Raw genomic sequence first — 20,187 nt, forward strand, 5'->3', positions numbered from 1 at the left:
ACAGCATTAGTTTGTATTAAGTTGAAAACAAAATAGAAATAAGCACTTTGATTATTATCAAAAATGAAAATTTAGTAAAATTATCATAAACATGATGCATAACAAAGTAATTTCATTGTGAATTTTTATATAATATGTAATATTTTACTAGTATCCATTTTACTTATATTTTAAAGGTTTTGATTTTCAGTGAAAATAATAATACTAGGGAAAGATAATAAAAATGTAAGTCAGAGAGAGATCTACCTGAAAATAGTAATAACATAATTAGGAAAAATACATGTTAAGGTTACTTACTAGGAAGTTCTGGCAGAGGAGTTGGGACCAAAGTTGGTTCTGGATAAAGACTCACATTGCAAATCCCATATGTTAGGCTAATGTCATCCAATGCTATATCACTCAGGAACTGGTTTTTAAATGCATTAAAAGCAACCTGTAATTCATAGAGGCACATAAAACAATTCTGCTTTAATCTTTTCTCATTGATTCTTCTTGTGGCCCAGTATTCTCTGGAGAATCAATACTGCCATGCCCAAGTAAATGTGGACAAGTTATCGCAAAGTGAAATATTGCTTTTCAGTGTCCTTCAGCTGAGCCCAGCTTCCTATTATGTGCTCATACTAGTCTAAATTTTCACTAGTGTCTTCTTTCTTTGTTAGGCAACATCGTCACAGTTTCTGTCTCTAGCTCTTTCTTTCGTGATATTGTCATACTCCATTCCACTCCGTCACATATACACATCATCTGGCAGGGGAGACCAATCTTATTCTAGGTTCTTTCCCTAACAATATTAAAAATCCAGGTAGCTGTCTGCCTTCTTAGAGCATACAACCTTGAAGAGAAGACATACTGGTTAGATAATTTAAATGAGAGAAGAAGGAAACAAGAGAAAATATGAGTATGATATAGTTGTTCAGGGACAGCTGGTACTGGTCATAGTTTACCCAGGAAGTTGGTGTGGGATATATTGCGAGGGTGGTGCTCAGAGGACACCAACCCAGACTTGGGAGAAATGTCCAGTGGTCAGATGAAACATATTAGGTTCTTAAGAACAGTGGGTATTTTTAACTGGACTTTCCTGAATCCTCTCCTGTCTGGGAAAGGAAAGACATAAACTGAATACCTGATATGCTAATTACTGTGCAAGGCACATTGTATACATTATCTCATTTACTTTTCCCAACACTCATTTGTTCATTCATTCCACCTACATCATGATAGACACTGTTCCAAATAATTGTCCTCTCCCTTTTATGTATGCACAAGCAGAATGTCAAAGATACTAAATTAACTTGTTCAAGATTTCACAACAAAGTGGCAAAGCCAACATGCAAATATCTGTAGAACTCGGTGCTCTCACACTGCCTGATGAGCTAACTTTGAAAAAGTGGATGCAGTTTTATTACCTTTTTTTTTTTTTTTTTGCGGTACGCGGGCCTCTCACTGTTGTGGCCTCTCCCGTTGCGGAGCACAGGCTCCGGACGTGCAGGCTCAGCGGCCATGGCTCACGGGCCCAGCCGCTCCGCGGTATGTGGGATCTTCCCGGACCGGGGCACGAACCCGTGTCCCCTGCATTGGCAAGCAGACTCTCAACCACTGCGCCACCAGGGAAGCCCCCGTTTAATTACTTTTAAGAAACGCTTGGTGAGTTGAGCCAGATTTGTTCACTAAAATACTTAGCTCCCTGATTCTGCCATCTCTTTGTTCCTTCATGTTCCATTTTCCTTTACCCTTCCTTGAATTATCAGAAAACAAAGGTGGAGAAGAAAATGTCACAGAAGTATAGAATCAGAAGAAAGAGGATAAGGAAAAAGGAAAGGAAGAAAAAAAGAAAAATGGGAGGAATACAGATGAGGGTCATTGATTATCTCCTGCCTTTTTTCAAGTCACAAGAAAGCACTGAAACTTCGCTGATGACGGTGTCTGTCCAAATATATATCTTCTGAAAGTTATATTCTCTTGTCTGAAATTACCCAACTAAAACATTGTTAATTTGGTCAAACGATTAGCCTGTATCAGCCTACATTTTATTTTTTTAAATTAATTTATTAATTTTTGGCTGCATTGGGTCTTCATTCCTGCACACAGGCTTTCTCTAGTTGTGGCGAGCGGGGGCTACTCTTCCTTGTGATGCGTGGGCTTCTCATTGGGTGGCTTCTCTTGTTGTGGAGCACAGGCTCTAGGTGTGTGGGCTTCAGTAGTTGTGGCTTGCAGGCTCTAGAGTGCAGGCTCCATAGTTGTAGCGCACGGGCTTAATTGCTCCTGGGCATGTGGGATCTTCCCAGATCAGGGCTTGAACCCGTGTCCCCTGCATTGGCAGGCAGATTCTGAACCGCTGCGCCACCACGGAAGCCCCTATCCTACATTTTACTTGCAAACACCCTTAGGAAAAAACACGAGAAGCTGTTACATGAAAAATTAATTCACCCTAATGTAAAATAAATGATCAGAGACTTCCCAATGAGATGGCTCATAGAATTTGTTTCTAAAGGAAAGATATGCGATTAAGTGGGGCAGGGTGGATGGATTCTGGTGGGATGGATGTTCTAACAGGAAAAGATGATTCCCTAGAAAAGTGCAGGGCTAATCTAGGTGGTGTATGTGAAAAGTTACAAGACCTAGTTAGGCAGGGGACATAGGAAAGCACAGTTGGCTTGTGCTAGAAAGTTGCTGAAGAAAGCTGAAATATCCTTCAAAGTTTCTATGACTTTTATGGCTCATTATAAGTAGTACTTTCATGTACTAAATCGTTCCTCAGTAAATGGTTTTTAATAAGTCAATGAATAATTGAAAATAGAGGCACTCAAAGATAATAAAGGAGGAAGATTAGGAAAGTAGGGTGACTTGGCTATACCCAGAAAGTAAATTAATTTTTTCACCATATCACCATAAACAGTAATTATACCACCATTTTCATAATACAAATACATGATTATAAAGCGTTTTGCCAACCTTAAATTCCACTGTCTCATTTAATGTTACTTGTCCATAGTTCCAATTTTCTCCATAATTTCCTTCCTTTTGGAAAATTGTCTTCTCCATGTTTTGGTCACTGCTGATATTAATGCTTAGTTTATAGACATTTTCACCATACATATAATACCTAGTTTGGAAGCAAGCAAAAATGAATGGATTCCTACAACATTAGAATATATATATTTTAGGGTTCTTCTAAACCCTTCTAAACTCAAATACGCCCTTTTATCTTGGATGAGGGAGTTGCTAGAGAAAAGGAGGGAGTTTCCCAGTATTTTGCTACTTTATCAGCTGGAAAAGTAATGACTAATACATTAAAATTTGGGACAACACCTTAGTAAAATTTGAGCCTGGCAACGTTACTCATTAAATAAGATGTTACTTAACATGTGTTTATAACATACCAGAAACTAAGGCAGACTGGTTCCAAAGTGGGGTCTAAAAGGAGACTTAGAAGTCCTACTCCTTCTCGTCTCCCTCCTGGTCCAGTTGGGGTGGAAATGTAAAATCCTGTAAAAACAACAAAAATTGTTTACTTCACTTAACTATTAGCATATTTGTTGTGTGAGCTATATCATTCATAAGCAGGAAAGCACAACTTTAAGATGAAAATATAAGGAAATGTATTTAGGTACAGTGGAAAGGACAATGGACTGGAAGCCAGAAGACAGCTTCCATAACCAATTGTTATTTAAGAAAATCACTTCTCAACTCTGGACTTCCCAATAGCCTTGAATTGGAAGGATATATCAAAGTCTGAGTTACTATGAGTCCACATGACTGTTTCATCACATTATTATGTCCAAATACCACTTTAATTCTAATTTATTAGATGTTTTGATTAATTCACTCCTTTAGAAACAATCAGTCCATTAAGATATTAAGTTATGCTAGTGGACTAACGCATGATATAGGCAAGTAGTTAAGTACAAATTCGAAGGCAAAGTTAAGTGTTTCAAAGAAGGTCAGTTTTTTATTCCATCGCCTATACTGTGTTTCTCTAAATAAGAAATGACCTGATTTTACAACGGTCTTATCTTCCATATTCCTTTGAATGATAACTAGTTAGATCACAGAGGAGCAGGAAACATGCTAATCCACATAAGAGCTTTCTAAATAGCTCAAGCCACTGCATAAAGTGCTTTCTGGTCTGGAATTCATTCTTGCAGCCAATGATTTGAGTCATCTGAAGTGTGGGAAGAGTTGTTGGGATGAGATCTCTTGAACGTTTCCTTAGACAGATTTAATTTTTTTATTTTTACTCTGCAGCTCATGTATTATGACAGAAAGCAGGAATCATGAAACCAAATATGATGTAAAACAAATGAAATATTGTATAAATTTAATTTTATTGGAATGTAATTTTTTATGAAATGCTGAAATTTAGTGATTATTTGAAAGCAATCATCTTCTCTCTTGTGCTTTCAAACAGAAGTGGTTTTTTTAGGACATTTTCATAATTCCAAAAAGAAACCCATGCCCAATTGCAGGCACTCCCCATTCCTGTCACCCTTCTTCCAGCCTCTTGCAGCCACTAATCTACTTTAAACCTGTAGACTTGCCTATTCTGAATAGTTCGTGTAAATGAAACCATGCAACATATGGTCTTTTGTGAATGACTTCTTTTATTTAGTTAGTGTTTTCAAGGTTCCTCCAGGTTGTAATGTACTAGTGCTTCATTACCTTTTATGGCAGGATAATATTCCATTGTAGGCATATATCACATTGTAAAATTTATCCATTCACCAGGTAGAGGACATTTAAGTTGTTTCTGCTTTTCTGGATATTTTGAGTAATGCTGCTATCAACTTGTTTTTATGAAGATGCTCATTTTCATTTCTCTTGAGTATGTACTGGGGAGTAGAATTGCAGGGTCATGTATTTAACTGGATTAATAATGTTAAACTCTATGTTTAACCTTTCAAGGAACTACAAGACTGTTTTCCAGAGTGACCACACCATTTTACATTCCCACCAGCAGTATATGAATATGAGATAACCCTTGTTATTGTCTGTGTTTTTGATTATAGCCATCTTAGTAGATGTGAAAAGTAACGAATTGTAGTTTTGATTTGTATGTACCTAATGACTAATTTAATGATGTTTAATTTAATGATGTTCAGAATCCTTTTATGTCATTGGCCATTCATATATCTTCTTTGGAGAAGTGTTCAAATCCTTTGGCCATTATTTGTCTCTATTATTGAGTTTTGAGAGTTCTTTCTATATTCTGGATAAAATTCCCTCACCAGGGAATATGATTTTCAAATATTTGATCAAAACATAAAACTTTCTAATAGTTTATCCCATTCTGTGGGTTATTTTAAAATTTTTCTGATGGTATCCTTTGAACCACAAACGTTTTATATAGAAATTTTTATAGTCAATGCTATGTATAAAATTCAGACCCGTTTATTTATAGCATGTGGAGTAAGGACAAGACACAAAGAAAAATGCTAGTAGAACTGCCAATAGATATATCAATGCATATTTAGATCAATGAGGCAAAAATTATTCAGAATGAGTATTTTACCAAGGTGAAATCATCATCAAATATCTTACTAAATGTAATATATGCACATCATTGGATTTAGATTACAAAAGGTAAAATAGAAATGAATGTGTATTTAATATTTTATAGTATTAACATACTACTTACACTTTGTATAGTGCTGTGATATTTCATGAGTACTTATTTTAGCCATGTAGTTAGTGTTCAATTATTCAACCCAATAAAAAGTAGTATAGATACAGAAGACATATTCCAGAATCGACTCTCTAAATGTCCAACTCCAAGTCCCTTTTGAGTTGCTTAGAGTATAGTTCTAGAGGAAATAATTAAAATGCCACTGAATGCCATGAATAAGTACTGAAATGACTACGCTATTCAGAAATATTTCTAGTTAGCAGCAATTATATAACTTAAACACACATCATGCTCCTATTTATGTTTGGCCATGTTCACAATCAATTAGTTATAATTAGAAATATTTTGAATTTACTGTTTACCCATTAAACAGTAATAAACTTGGGGTTTTCCGTCCAATTAAGGTATCGTGATGTTATGAGCTTTGTATCATGGTTCAGATAAAAATTAATTATGTGGACTGTAATACCTTATGAATTTTGCATAAATAAATTAAAAAACACAATACACTAAGTATCAGATAGAATTGTGCATTTTTGAATAAAGTAAAATGATAAATTATTATTCCTATGAAATAAGCTAAATTCTTTAGTTAACAGATTAGAAGAGGAAGGAAATTCTTCATAAAATTATGAATTTCAAAAGTAGAGAATTATAGTTGACATAAAAACTTACTAAGTCCAACTACCCACTGTCCTTAAGTTTCATCCACAACATTTTGCCTATGGGGGTCACTTGACGTCTGTTTAACATATATCAAATGCAGCAGGAATCATTGCATTTCAAGGCAACCCATTCCATTTCAACATGATTAGAAAATTCATTTCATTTTTAAGAATAAGTTATTGTGCACCTATTATTTCCAATTTTGCCTCCTGGGCTCATTAGGATAAGATGAATTTATGGTAGCTCTACAAATATGTAAAGGCCACTATAATGACTCTCTTGGTCTTCTCAAGATTATCGGTCCTTTTTCCCTTCAATGATTTTAATGTGGCGCAATTTCAGTTTGATTCTTCATCTGATAAATTATCAATATTTGTACATCCAGTTGGTTCTACTCAGAACCAACTTAGAGTATGGAAACTAGAAGTCCACACAATATTTCTGCTGGAGTATTTCACCAGGTGGAGGAGTAGGAACATCATAAAACTTGGGACTAAGACTTAAGTCATCCCATCATAGTCACTATCTTTTTCCAAGTGTGTCTTGTAGTACTCTGACTCCCCGTGAGAATTCTTCATCACTTACATCGTTGTTAAATAATGCTTCCTTCTGTACAATCTAATCTGTCCCTATTCAACATTTTTCACCATCTCTTTGTTTCCTACTAAACCAACAAATTCACTGTGATGTTTGAGGCCTCTGTGCTTTGACTTCACTATCCTTTTCTAGCCATAGTTCTTATAATTCATGTATTAATATTGACATGCAGCACTTCTACAAAACTAGATTATTTTAATTTTTCCATCACCGAAAAATTTTATAACTCTTGGGGTCTTTGTTTCTGTTTTCCTGTCCTTTTAATTTTCCTTACAATTGTACCTGTCAATATCCTACAAATTTTTTGAGGTCATTTAAATCAAATTAACATCTCCTTCAGAAAACCCTTCTTGGTCTTTCCAACTAGATATAACCCCTTCTTTGGAATTCTCAGTTGCACTTGTACTTCCCTGATGTCATTTAGTGTATTCCGTTGTGTATTGTATTTATGTTTACATGTGACTTTTAAAACTTACTAGAAATTTGGCAAAAAGAAAGACAAGGTACATTTTTGAATTCTCTATATGGATTAGCTGAATACTGTTTAATATGTTCTTGTTACACTAATTTGACTGGCTTTTTTAATTTATTAAAGTACTGCACAAAATAAATGATTAAATAGATATTTTCCATAACCATATGGGGAATTATATGGTTAAATGATAATTTCTTTTTTTTTTACATCTTTATTGGAGTATAATTGCTTTACAATGATATGTTAGTTTCTGCTTTATAACAAAGTGAATCAGTTATACATATACATATGTTCCCATATCTCCTCTCTCTTGCGTCTCCATCAGCTTTCTTGAAATATCTTTGAGAGCTCTTGGAATTAATTGCAGAGTCAGCTTCAAACCCAGAACATTTTGTAATTTAAGCATTCAGTGAGCCTTCTCTGTGAGCCATAAGGTTTCTCTTACAACTTCTACCTATCCCTTTTTCTGCTTATTTCTCTATGAACTGAACCTAACCTCTGCCTCCAACAGCCCAAATAAAAAGAAGTGCTGGGCATGTGCTGATGCTGATGTAGAGACAGCAGAAACTGCAGAGATGGCAGGACCTTCTGGAAATTTGGAGGTCCCTCTCAAGAAGAAAATAAGCTTATATAAAGCACTTTGTGAGTTTGTGGGTGCATATAAAGTTAATTGAATCTGGTAGATAAATATTGAAAGGTTTAGATTGGAGAATGGTGCAAATTCAGTCAGATTCTATCAATATTAAAGAGTAATATTATTTTCTGAAATTCAACATCACAGGAAAGGTAAGGAAATAAGGACAATTTTACTTTGAAACACTAAAATTCTACTTATTTTAGAATAAGGTTATAAGCTAAATAAAAGACTTATCCAAAAGACTTAATATACTTTTGAAAATTGAACAATAGTATTTAGAACAATATCACAGCCAATTTGTTTCTGTTGAATACATCTGTGGCATGAAAAGAAAATAGTTATAATATCTAACATTTATAAAGCATTTTTCGTATGCCAGGTATTTTCCTAAGTTTTTTTCCCAACATACCAATTTAATGTTCATAACATGCCTCCAAAGTCAGGTTCTATTATCATTGACCCACTTTCCAGATGAAGGAAGTGAGATAGTAGATAGATAACTTGTCTAAATGGCAGAGCTCAAATTTAAACCTAGCTATGATATCAGGGTCTCTATTTTAATGATCTTTACTACTACACTATGCTAGCCCCCAGGTGTTAGAAAAATTATGATTTCACCAAGAAAGGCCAATAAAAATGTTTTCTTTGGCTCCGCTAGCTCTTTTGTGACTCTTCCATTTCTTAAGTTTTCACGTTACTAACCTCATTTTCTCTGAACGTTCTGAAAAAACAGGCCACTGCTGAGCATCCCATGATGCTGCCCTGTATCAGGGCCACCATCTCCACCAACTCCCTTTGTTTCTGAGAAGTACAGAGAAACTGAGCATTGAAAAAACAGAGATTCAGGAGCCGGTGCTCCACTAGGAGAAACTTCTTCAGAAGGACTCAGAAAGTTAAGGGACTTGGATGTTCTTCCCTAAAGCAATGTTAATTCAAAGTTTATCTGTTTCATATAGACTTTCCTGTCATTTAAAGTTAAGGTAAAAAACCAAAAAACCCTTCATGGGTAAGAGGAACAGCGGGAGAGATTTAATTCCCTTCCATCTCAGAGGCAGAATGTTCTGACACATAAAAAAGCAGGCTGGAAGAAAAATGCCCCTTGGGGGCAATGACTGGTAGGTTATGAAATCACTGGTATGAGAGTTGGAAAGGACCTATTAAGGCCTCTCATCCATTCTCATTACAGTGCTGCCTCTGGTGGGCTCTGAACTGCTCTAACTCATCTCATTTTAAATAACTCCTGCTACACGACTTTCTCCTGAGACTCCATTTCCAACCCAACTATTTAAAACCTCTACCTGACATTCAACCTCTTTCACTTTGGTCAGTTTCATTTTATTTCTTTCATTATTTAATCTGTTGGCAAGCTGAAACCATTTTTCTCCTGTAACGTACTTATAGTGTTCAAATATCAGTGGAATTATTTTTATCTCTTATTATGATGACATAAAAGGAGAAAATGATAATATGAACATCAAAGAGTTCAGCTACGTAAAAGCTATCTGCCATAGTCAGTAGATATAAATGCTTTCTGCACTTTCCTCTAACTACCCTTGTCCAAGTGTGGTAGAGACTTTTTTTTTTTTTATTAAAGTTAAGGAAAAAAATTGGTCAAATTATTTGACTGTTTTAGGCCAGGATTCTTTAGAGGGTTGGGTGATTATCACTTGGGGTTAGTCTTCAGCTGTGGAGATTACTAATTTATCCATAAAGTATCAGGTTCTGGAAATCACTTATTCAAAAGAGAAAAATTATATATGAGATGATACATGTCATAATTTTCAGTATTAAACATGTAGGTCTAATGAGATTGGCCATCTATGCAGTGCACATTTTTTGTCTATAGGTCCACACTAGTAACTAGTTTAGCAGGATCCTGTTAACTTTACTTTCAGATTATATCCAGAATCTGACCTCTTCTCACCATATCTGAGAGTCCCATGGCCTCTTTTCTGGATTAGGTGATAGCCTTTCACTGGTCTCTCTGACAACACCTTGCCCTGCCATAAAATATTCTACCAGCCAGTGTGAATTCTCTCATTCCTACACTTAAACTTCAATAGTTCCTAATTTCACTGGGGAAAAAGCCAAAGCCGTGGAAGACCTGTTGTTATCTAGGCCCTACTGTCCCTATTGATTCCATTTCAGCCATGCTGGTTTCCTGGCCTTTCTTCAAGCAGGTCAGGCACACTCCCTTTAGAGCCTTTACTCTGCTTGTTTCCTCTGTCTGGAATAATCTATATGGCTAATTCCTTCCATTCCTTGGAAGTTTTGATTCAAATGTCACTTACTGTTTCAATGAGACCGGAACTGATGACTCTATTTTAATTTGCAAAAGCACCTTAACACCTGCCCTCCTCACTGACCTTACTAAGCTCTGTATTTTCCCAGAGTACTCATTCACATTAAACAGACCCCCAAAATGTAATGACTTGTCATGCATATTGCTTATTTTCTGTTTTTCTTTGCTAAAATATGTGTTCCATGAGAGCAGAAAATCTTTTTTATATTCACAGATACATTCTGAGGCCTTGAATAAGGCCTGGGTTCAAAAAATACTTCTTAAATAAAGGAGTGAATAAACACACTGAGAGGAACTTTCAATGATTTCGTAGGGAAATAGATTAAAATTAGGCACATTTTATTAAGAAATACTTTCAATTTGAAGTAGTATGATGAACTGTATTTTATTATTCTGAGGATATATTTTCTAAGGAATCAGGGTTACTCAGATACATTTTTACCATGAAAAAAATAACTTTTTAATGTACCCTTACTAGATGTCATTCACAATTGACATTAACTCAAGCCATTTACTTTTCAGGTTATAAAAACAAGGATATTGATCTTTGTAATATAAGGGGCTATTAATAATAAATTACAATGCATATGTGCTCAAGCTATTATTATGTTATAAGCAATTTCATGTAGTCAATCACTTATTTAGAAATGACTTACTGAATAAAAGTTATAGACATTCATCCATATATTTAAAAATAATTTTACATGTTAGATTCAGGCACTGAGAATACACTAGCAATTCAAAGATGAAAAAGACAAGGTTCTTGTTCCTGAAGAGAACACTGTGTTGGAAAGAAACAAATAAGTAAGCAGATATAAGGCCATGTGATAGGAAAAACAAAAGAGGTGCTTTGATGTTTAACGGAAAGGAAGATTTTAACTTGGAGGCTCCAGAAAGACTTTGTAGAAATGGTGATGTGTGATCTGTGTCCTCAATGCCTAGAACCATACCTGGTTAGAGAGAGGTTTTAATATGTGTTCTTTGAACTGAATTGAATTCTCATTAGTAAAAAGAGATACTATAGGATAGATTTTATCTAAGAAAATTATCTAAATGCATGAATTTCTATTCTGTCCTTTTCCTTACTTTGTAAGATCCGTATTACTTCTAGATTTGTAATTAGATTGTATTTAGTATTATGAATACATGCTTCCAAGGTTTACATGGTTGGTCTTCTCACTATGAGTTCCTTATCTCCTGATAATTCCCAATAAGTTCTGGTCTTCTCAAATTTTATTATCTCAATGTTAATGTCTCCACCTGAAATCCATTTCTAATATCCCACTCACGTGAAAAATATACCTACAAAAACACCACTTTTCCCTTGGGATCATGCTTTAGAATCAGCTCTTCCATAGTTTTTCTGCTATGGACTGAATGGTTGTCCCCCACCCCTACCCCATACGTTGAAATCCTAAACCCCAATGTGATGATATTGGAGATAGGTCCTTTGGGATATAATTAGGTCATGAATGTGGAGGCCTCATGATGGTGTCAATATAAGTGACCTTATAAGAAGAGACAGGAGAGAGCTCTCTCTTATGTTCTCTCTCTCTGTTATGTGAGGATACAGTAAGGAGGCTGGTGTCCATGAATCAAAGGAGGGCTCTCATCGGAACCATACCATGCTTGCACCCTGACCTCAGGCTTCCAGTCTCCAGAACTTTGAAAAATAAATATTGATTGTTTAGGATAACCAGTCTGTGGTATTTAGTTATGGAAGCTCTGACGGACTAAGAAAGCTTATCAGAAGAAGTAAACCTGCCTTTTTATCTGTATTTCAAAATGGTATGATCTTGATCTATTGAAAATTCTAAAGAATTCTTAAAAAACTAATAGAGTTAATAAACAGTTTCAGCAAGGCTGCAGGGTACAAGATCAACATACAAAATCAATTGCATTTCTATACACTAGCAATGAACAATCAGGAAATGGAAATTAAGGCAGAGTAGACCAAAGTTCAGAACAGTTATTTACCTCCCACAAGTCTCCTTAGTTAATAATAAGTGGCAAATCTAGGGTGACAACCCAAGTCTCTTTGTCTCTAACGGCCTCTGTGTACTTTTCAACATTTCATGAATATATAGGGTAAAAAATATATTTCTTGAAATACTCTTACTTGCCTACTTGATTACCGTTTTCATTTAAATTCATTTATTAGTCCATGATCAAAAAAAAAGAAAATCTGGGGCTTCCCTGGTGGTGCAGTGGTTGAGAGTCTGCCTGCCAATGCAGGGGACACGGGTTCGTGCCCCGGTCCGGGAAGATCTCACATGTCGTGGAGCAGCTGGGCCTGTGGGCCGTGGCCACTGGGCCTGCACGTCCGGAACTATAGAACAGCGCATGACACTTTTCTTTTAGTTTATGAATTAAATATGAATTATACCTGAATCATTGCCAAAAGTGTGGTCAAAATTTGGACCAGTAGAGGGAGGAAAGGTGTTTCCCTGAATCCTTTCCCACTCATTGTCATCATTTAGATCCTGGATCCAGAAACAAAAGCCATCTTCAAAATTACAGTTGATTTTCTCATAATCTGTAAATTAAAAAAATAATAAAATATTTCAAATGTAGTCAACAATATGACTAATTATAATAGATTGAATTGAAAATAACGTAAACTCACAGTTTATAATTAAGTGGCATGCACAAAATCATTTTTTAAATTCATTTTAATTGTTTAATTCCATTTAGTTAAAAAAAAAAACACATCATTTTGTTGCCAACTGTGTTCTTATGTTTCCTATACCCCATTAGGGCTTCAGCAAAGACAAGCATCTTGTTCTTATAGTTCTTTAATTTTTATATCTTACCTCTGTTGGCTTACCCACATAAACTTTGTCCCAAATTTTTTTCTCCCCCTATTTATTTACTAAATTTAATACTCTGGTCAAAATTAGGTTGATGTAGAACATTCTCAAAATTAGTTTTATGCTAATTTCTTAAGCTTTGAATACTTGCAGTATATGAAAGTTTAATTTTCCTATTGATTTACAATTTTTCTCAAATTGGTTATTTGATTGTTTTGAAGAATGTGAGCTGTTTTCTAATTTCTCATTTCTTTGCAAGTATCAACTGGAGAAAGGTATACATAAGAGATACTCATTAAAGAACCTGCATAATGAAACAGATAGTGACCCTGTTCTAAAATATTAGGTCCTGCTACTTTTAAAATTCCATTACAGTATTAAAGCACCTGAAGATTCAAAGGCTAAGGAATAAACAATACTTACTATTAAGCACTTTGCTGTTAAAGGCAGTGTATGTTGCATTAAAGCCAATATAATCATTTTCAACAGATTGTATAAGAAAAGTGGCAGTAACTTGATTGGAAAAAATCCTAATTGTGCCAGGATTATTTGACCAGAGAGAAGCTACAAAAGAAAATGAATGACTGTTATATTCACTTATCTATTGATCTGTCCATCCATCCATCTATCCATTCATCAATCAATCAATTGATCTATCAATCTTTTTATCTGATCCTACTGTTAACTAAAAGCATTAGTCCTATAATTAATTTATTTAAAATAAATATCTCTTGTCCTATAATAATAATGTTTCAAATTATTACATATATTTGTGGTTTGATAAACTATATTTTCATTTTTAATTGTTAGTTAGATACACTGTAAACACATATTAAAAAAGATCCATTCTTTTACGGAAAAAATTAATCTAAGAAACATACAAGTTAAACAGTTATAAAACAAAACATGAGTTTGATTCTATCAGGTTTTTCCCATGCCACACTAACAGAGGCTAAACTCAATCACAATAGTAGAAATAAGGGTATTTCTTTAGGTTTCTACCCATATAGCTGTAAGACCTCAAAATAATCCTAGACAATTTAAGGATTGTTTCTACAGATATTGATCTTATCTCTTTTCCATTTTAATTCTAGCTACAAAAGATATTAACTTTCTAACCTTTGTATTTTCAAGGGTTAATATAGTGCTTGAGAAATAAGAAGTACTCACATGGTGATTTACCAAAAAAAGCATTGTTATATAAAATTTGCTTTTATAGAAATTTATTATTTAGCACATACATTCTCAAAGGGGGTGATATTGCCTCCTACGTGGTAAAAATTTGTATTCAGGGACAGAAAAATTCTTAGTTTTTAAATTTATAAAGTCCAAGATAGCCGTACAGTACATAAACAGGTATAGAGAATATCTGAAATATTAAAATTTCGTGGGGAGCAATTAGGGGAGAAAAAGGTCTAAAAGTTTCTTAGTGGGAGTGATAATGAAAAAAAATGATAGGAAGCAATGGCTTCACATTTTAGTTCAACAGTTTGAACTGGGTATAAGATTCAAGTTTATGAAAGGTATCTCACTTGCAGATTGAAGACAAAGCACCACTGTTAATTATTGAGTTCTGAAGAAAGATGCTTTCATAAACTACTGAAAATTTCTGTGCTTATCATGTAGAAATTAGTGAAAAAATGTGATTACATGCATGATAATTTCAGGAAAATCTAATGGAAAGAAAACCATGAATAAGCATTGATTTATATCTTACTCTTTTCTGCAATAAAGTTGTATTTCATTCTTTCAGTATTTTCTCATGAAGGACTACATTGGTTATTTAGATTCCTTCTACAAGCATATGTAACTGTGTAACCCAAATGGTTGTCATATTTAAAATCTTTGTAGTCCATAAATGTCTAGTTGCTTAAAGCATGTGAATATTCTAGAAACTTTGCTTCAAACCTATCTGCCTCTCTTTCTTTCTTTCTTTTCTATAGCAATGGAGTTTTGGGGGGGCCATGGCTTCTGGTAGGATCTGAATGTGGCTACTGGTTCAATGGCACCCTTCATGGTTGTGATGTGTTGGATTCCCATGTTGTCTAATGTTATTGTACTAGTCTAGTTAGTCTGGGGTTTATGTCCTGAGATTCATTAATACGCTTCAGAGTTACACATAAATTTCTAGAAATGGTGTAGAACATTTGCATCTATTGAGGCTTTGTAAATCTTTTATCACATTCTTAAAGTTGTGACTAGAAAGAGTCCCAGAGCCACAGATGCAGTGGAGAGAATATTATCTTATGCATCCACAAAGGTAGTAGAAGACAGTGGTTAAAAACAGGCTCCAGAGTCAGCATGAGATTCATTTCTGGCTCCACATCTTATGAGACTTCTCAGTGCTTCAGTTTCCTCTGTTGTGGTATAACACCTTCCATAAACATTTGTGATAAGGAGTAAATAAGTAATTTCCACATGATAGAGTGACTGGTATATAGTAAGTGCTCAGTGAATGCTAGCTGTTATTCCTTGATCTGCTCAACTGGATTGTAAGCCCTGAAAACGCAGAGACTACACTTAACGCTTTCTGAGCCTCTGCCATGTGTCAGAGCATGGGAAACTTTTAATCAATTTTTGGATGCATGAATTAAAATGTGAGTAAATATAGCAATAGAGTTTGCCTACATAAAAGAGTCATAAAAGAGTCAGGGCAGGAGTTGAAAGAAAAAAACAATTTCCTAATAATTTCTAAAGCCTGGATTTTTCTCTACCTGACACAAGAAACTTTTAAGCAATAATTCCTTAAGAAAAGCCAGTGCCTTTTACTAAAAAACAATATTGCTATGGATATTAAAGTTGCCAAGCAGCCACACTTGTGTGAATTAACTCATTTGTCTTCTAACAATAAAGGCTCTGGTGAATAAGTTTTGCAAAAGAGGAAAGCTGGGAAGCATAATTAAAATTCAGGGGAATTTGAGATGAGGGCAATGGGCAAGGATAACAGACTTTCCATAGAGTATAATTCAACAGATCTAGCTCAAAACTGTTTATTTTATCCTATTCATAAGAGAAGAAATTCTGCAGTTAGATTAGCTTCTTTGTGTGTTATAAAGGATTTCTAATACAGACAACACATTTTATTGAGTGCTCACTATAAATTTGGTATGGTGCTAAATGCTGGAGAAGAAATAACCAAGTTCCCCTCTTAGCCTATTAGAAAAGTTCAGGTTAATGAATTATAAAAAAATTACTTTGGAATTGATAGATATGAGAGAAATGCCATAGGAGTACTGAGGAAGTAGTTCTTAATTTTTCCAGGGACTATCACTGAGGAATCTTCAAGAGCCTCTGGGAAGTCCAACACCTTAAGCCAGTGTTTGTTAAACTTTCCCATATAACATACCCCTATCAACAGAAGTGAATGAACGGGTACTTCTAACACTACATGAAAGTGTTCTAATAAAAGCACAAATTTTAATAAAAATGTTTTACTGTGAAAAATGTTTGTATATATTATTTAATTCCGTGTCCACAATACGATTATTTTTGTTGTAGGATAAGTTGACAATTCAGGAAGATCCACTATGTTTATTACATAACTTCATCTATATCTACCCACTTTTGTGTGATTCAGTTTTAAAAACATGTCCTTAAACTGCTAAGCTCCAATATTGGGGATATGTTATTAATAGTCCTTTGGGAACAGAAGAAGAGCTAAGCACTTCGGATATAAAGAATGGTGTAACAACTACACACACAGAAATGCATTTTCCTGGCTTGTCAACTTGAAATTGGTTTCAGCGTGCTCATACAGGCTGTTTCTGTTGTCTTTCTTTGAGGATACATAAATATATCTATGTATTTTTTGAATAAAGCATTAATGGAGCATATTTATCATCTTCTACCACTTCCATACCCAGTACTGTTAATTATTACCACCAATGAATTAAATATTTTACCTTCATCACTACAGTTTAAAGAAAACATTTTTGACTACTATCCTGTTAATCTATTCAGAGAACTTTTACATCATGACTGTATATAAAAATGACTGAAAAATGCCTTTAAAATTTGTTCATATTAACTTACCCCTAATCAAGTATATAAGAACTATTTTATCGTACCGGATACTTTTATTTTCTTATAATTCTTTTACATAATCTTATTTTCCTTGATTTAATTAAAATATCTATATATTTTCCACATGATAAAGATAATTATCTTTATTCTGAATTGTAATTTAATAAAAGTAATTGTGTACACATCTCTCACCATAAGAAACTTGCTAAAATATTTAGAAAAAAAGATGGGATTTTGAATCAAGAGTGAAAGTATCAGCATTGTTACAAAACAAAATAACTGTAGAGTTATAAGAAATGCTACTGATCTCCATTAATTAACTACTATAATACCATGATATATAAACCTGCTGGTTTAAATTTAAATCAACAAATACTAAACTTTTACAATATATCAGGCATGGGCTAGATGCTGGAGGTAAGACATTTTTACATATCTTTAAAAAAGGTATTATTTTAAACTTTAAAAGCAATTTTAACAGCTAATGCCATTTCTCATATTTTTTCAAGTTAAATTAAAATATTTAATTTAAAAAACTTTGAAATACATTTATATTTCAAAAAGACCTTAAAAATTAAACAACTACCTATTTGTTATAATTTAAATTCATTTCCTTAGATTTTTTCTATTTTCTATTTGTATATTTAGTTTATTGCATTTTTATGATAATTATTTGTGCATTATTGACATCACTATATATAATGATTCTAAGATTTAGTTATGTATTTCTGATGATCTAAGCATGTGAAAATAAGTAAAAATAGCATTCAGGCAAATGGTATCTGAAGAGAAGGGAACATGAGGGTAATATACACCTATCATTTTTGGGAAGTTAACCTCTATGAATTTAGTTTTTATCTGTAAAATAAAGATTCTAATAGCACCTGTGTAATATGGTTCAGGGGAGAATTTTTTTTTTTTGAGTTAAAGTGCTAAGAACACTACTTTGCATATTGCAAGTGATCAAAGTATGCTAAAATTTATTATTAATATCACATTAGCCCTTGGAGAAATTTATATGAATTGGCTTATTTGTCCACCTATGTAAATATTTATGTTGACATAATTTTAAGGAGCTAGATTTATCAACTACAGAAATAAGTAGATTATGAAATGGCTGGTCCATTTATTTAAGCCAAATGTGATTTACCATGAGTTCATCTGTTTTATGTATACTCATGATTATACTTGTACTTGGGGCTTTTAAAACACAATGAATAAATGCATTGTGTTTGAAGTCGGAGGGTCTGGGTCTGATTTCTATCTCCAACACTAACTAGCTTTGTGGACTTGTGGTCATTTAACTTCTTAGATCTCATTTTCTTCTCCTGTAATGCATACTTTGTAGATTTATTGAAAATATTAAATAAGGATATCCACAAAGAGTACTCAGTATGATGTGTGTCATATTAAAAGCACCCAATAAAAAGTTCTTATTATTATCATATGCTTAAATATTTCTCAAATCAATAAGTCAATCAAAACATTTATTCGATAGGATCTACTTTTCATTACTCACAAATGCAATTTAAAATCCAAAATTATTAAAATAAATACAGCTTTATACACATGTTAATAAGAGATGTCACTTGTAACCTTAGCTCTGCTAAGATGACTATTGATTATTCCTCAAATGTGTGAGGAAAACTAGTTATTCCCTGGACTCCGCTGCCACATTCTTTTCTTCATCCTTATTTTATTTCCTCCTGGAATTTCACTCCTACTTTTGTTGGATATCATGAATAGGTCTATTCATTTGGGGACCAGATGGAATAAAGTGGGGTAGTCACACATGTATTATTAGAGCGTTCCCAGCCATTTCTCAGTTCCCACTGGTGTCTATGTCCATAATGACAAATGGCTACATAATAACAATACCATCCACACCTTCCATTTAGTGAGACTACATCCTGATCTACTCATTGTTTTACCAACTTTATTAGTAATAGTCCTTCAAGAGACTGAGAAGCAGAGTGCATAATAAAAATAGAAAAAGAAGAGATTCATTGTTGAAGCAAAATAGCTGTTTTTAGGGTTTGTTTGAATTTTGCTGAATGGGGAGCAACACTTACAGTATAGTAGAATTCCACATGACTTTTAAAACATCAATTAGAAGAGAATCATGTGAAACAGTACATCATTTATTATTAAGAAGTTTGATTACACAGAGCACTAAATTATTAATTTTTATAATCAGGACCAGTTTTTCTTTTTCCTTTCAGTAACTTAAAGTACAAGCTCATATTCAGTTCAAAATCAAAAATGGGTGTAAGACCTAAGTAGACATTTCTCCAAAGAAGACATACAGATTGTCAAGAGGCACATGAAAAGATGCTCAACATCACTAAATATTAGAGAAATGCAAATCAAAACTACAATGAAGTATCAACTCCCAGTGGTCAGAATGGCTATCATCAAAAAATCTACAAACAATAAATGCTGTAGAGGGTGTGGAGAAAAGGGAGCCCTCTTACACTGTTTGTGGGAATGTAAATTGATACAGCCACTGTGGAGAATAATATGGAGGTTCCTTAAAAAACTAATAATAGAGCTACCATATGACCCAGCAATCCCACTACTGGGCATATACCTGGAGAAAACCATAATTCGAAAAGACACATGGACCCCAGTGTTCATTGCAGCACTACTTGCAATAGCCAGGTCATGGAAACAACCTAAATGTGCCCATCAACAGATGAATGGATAAAGAAGATGTGGTACATATATATAGTGGAATATTACTCAGCCATATAAAGGAACAAAATTAGGTCATTTGCAGAGATGTGGATGGACTTACAGTCTGTCATACAGAGTGAAGTAAGTCAGAAAGAGAAAAATAAATATCATATATTAATGCATATATGTGGAATCTAAAAAAATAGTACAGATGAACTTATTTCCAGGACAGGATTAGAGACACAGATGTAGAGAACAGATGTGTGCACATGGGGGGTGGGGGAAGGAGAGAGCAGGATGAATTGGGAGATTAGGTTTGACATAAATACACTACCATGTGTAAAATAGATAGCTAGTGGGAACCATCAGTATAGCACA

General features: G+C 34.1%; 1 protein-coding gene across 1 annotated transcript in view; it reads right to left on the reverse strand.

The window, feature by feature from the left end:
- The window catches only part of TMPRSS15 (transmembrane serine protease 15), a 133,033-nt gene that overhangs the window by 70,114 nt on the left and 42,732 nt on the right, over positions 1–20,187 (reverse strand). Inside the window, exons 9-13 of the mRNA XM_060149405.1 lie at positions 13,534–13,674; positions 12,687–12,836; positions 3,381–3,486; positions 2,953–3,103; positions 298–433 (exon numbers count right to left, since the gene is read on the reverse strand). Of these exons, the coding sequence (XP_060005388.1) occupies positions 298–433; positions 2,953–3,103; positions 3,381–3,486; positions 12,687–12,836; positions 13,534–13,674 (684 nt within the window). The remainder of the gene's footprint in view (positions 1–297; positions 434–2,952; positions 3,104–3,380; positions 3,487–12,686; positions 12,837–13,533; positions 13,675–20,187) is intronic.

This window comes from Lagenorhynchus albirostris, chromosome 5 (genome assembly GCF_949774975.1).
Source record: "Lagenorhynchus albirostris chromosome 5, mLagAlb1.1, whole genome shotgun sequence".
NCBI lineage: Eukaryota > Metazoa > Chordata > Mammalia > Artiodactyla > Delphinidae > Lagenorhynchus > Lagenorhynchus albirostris.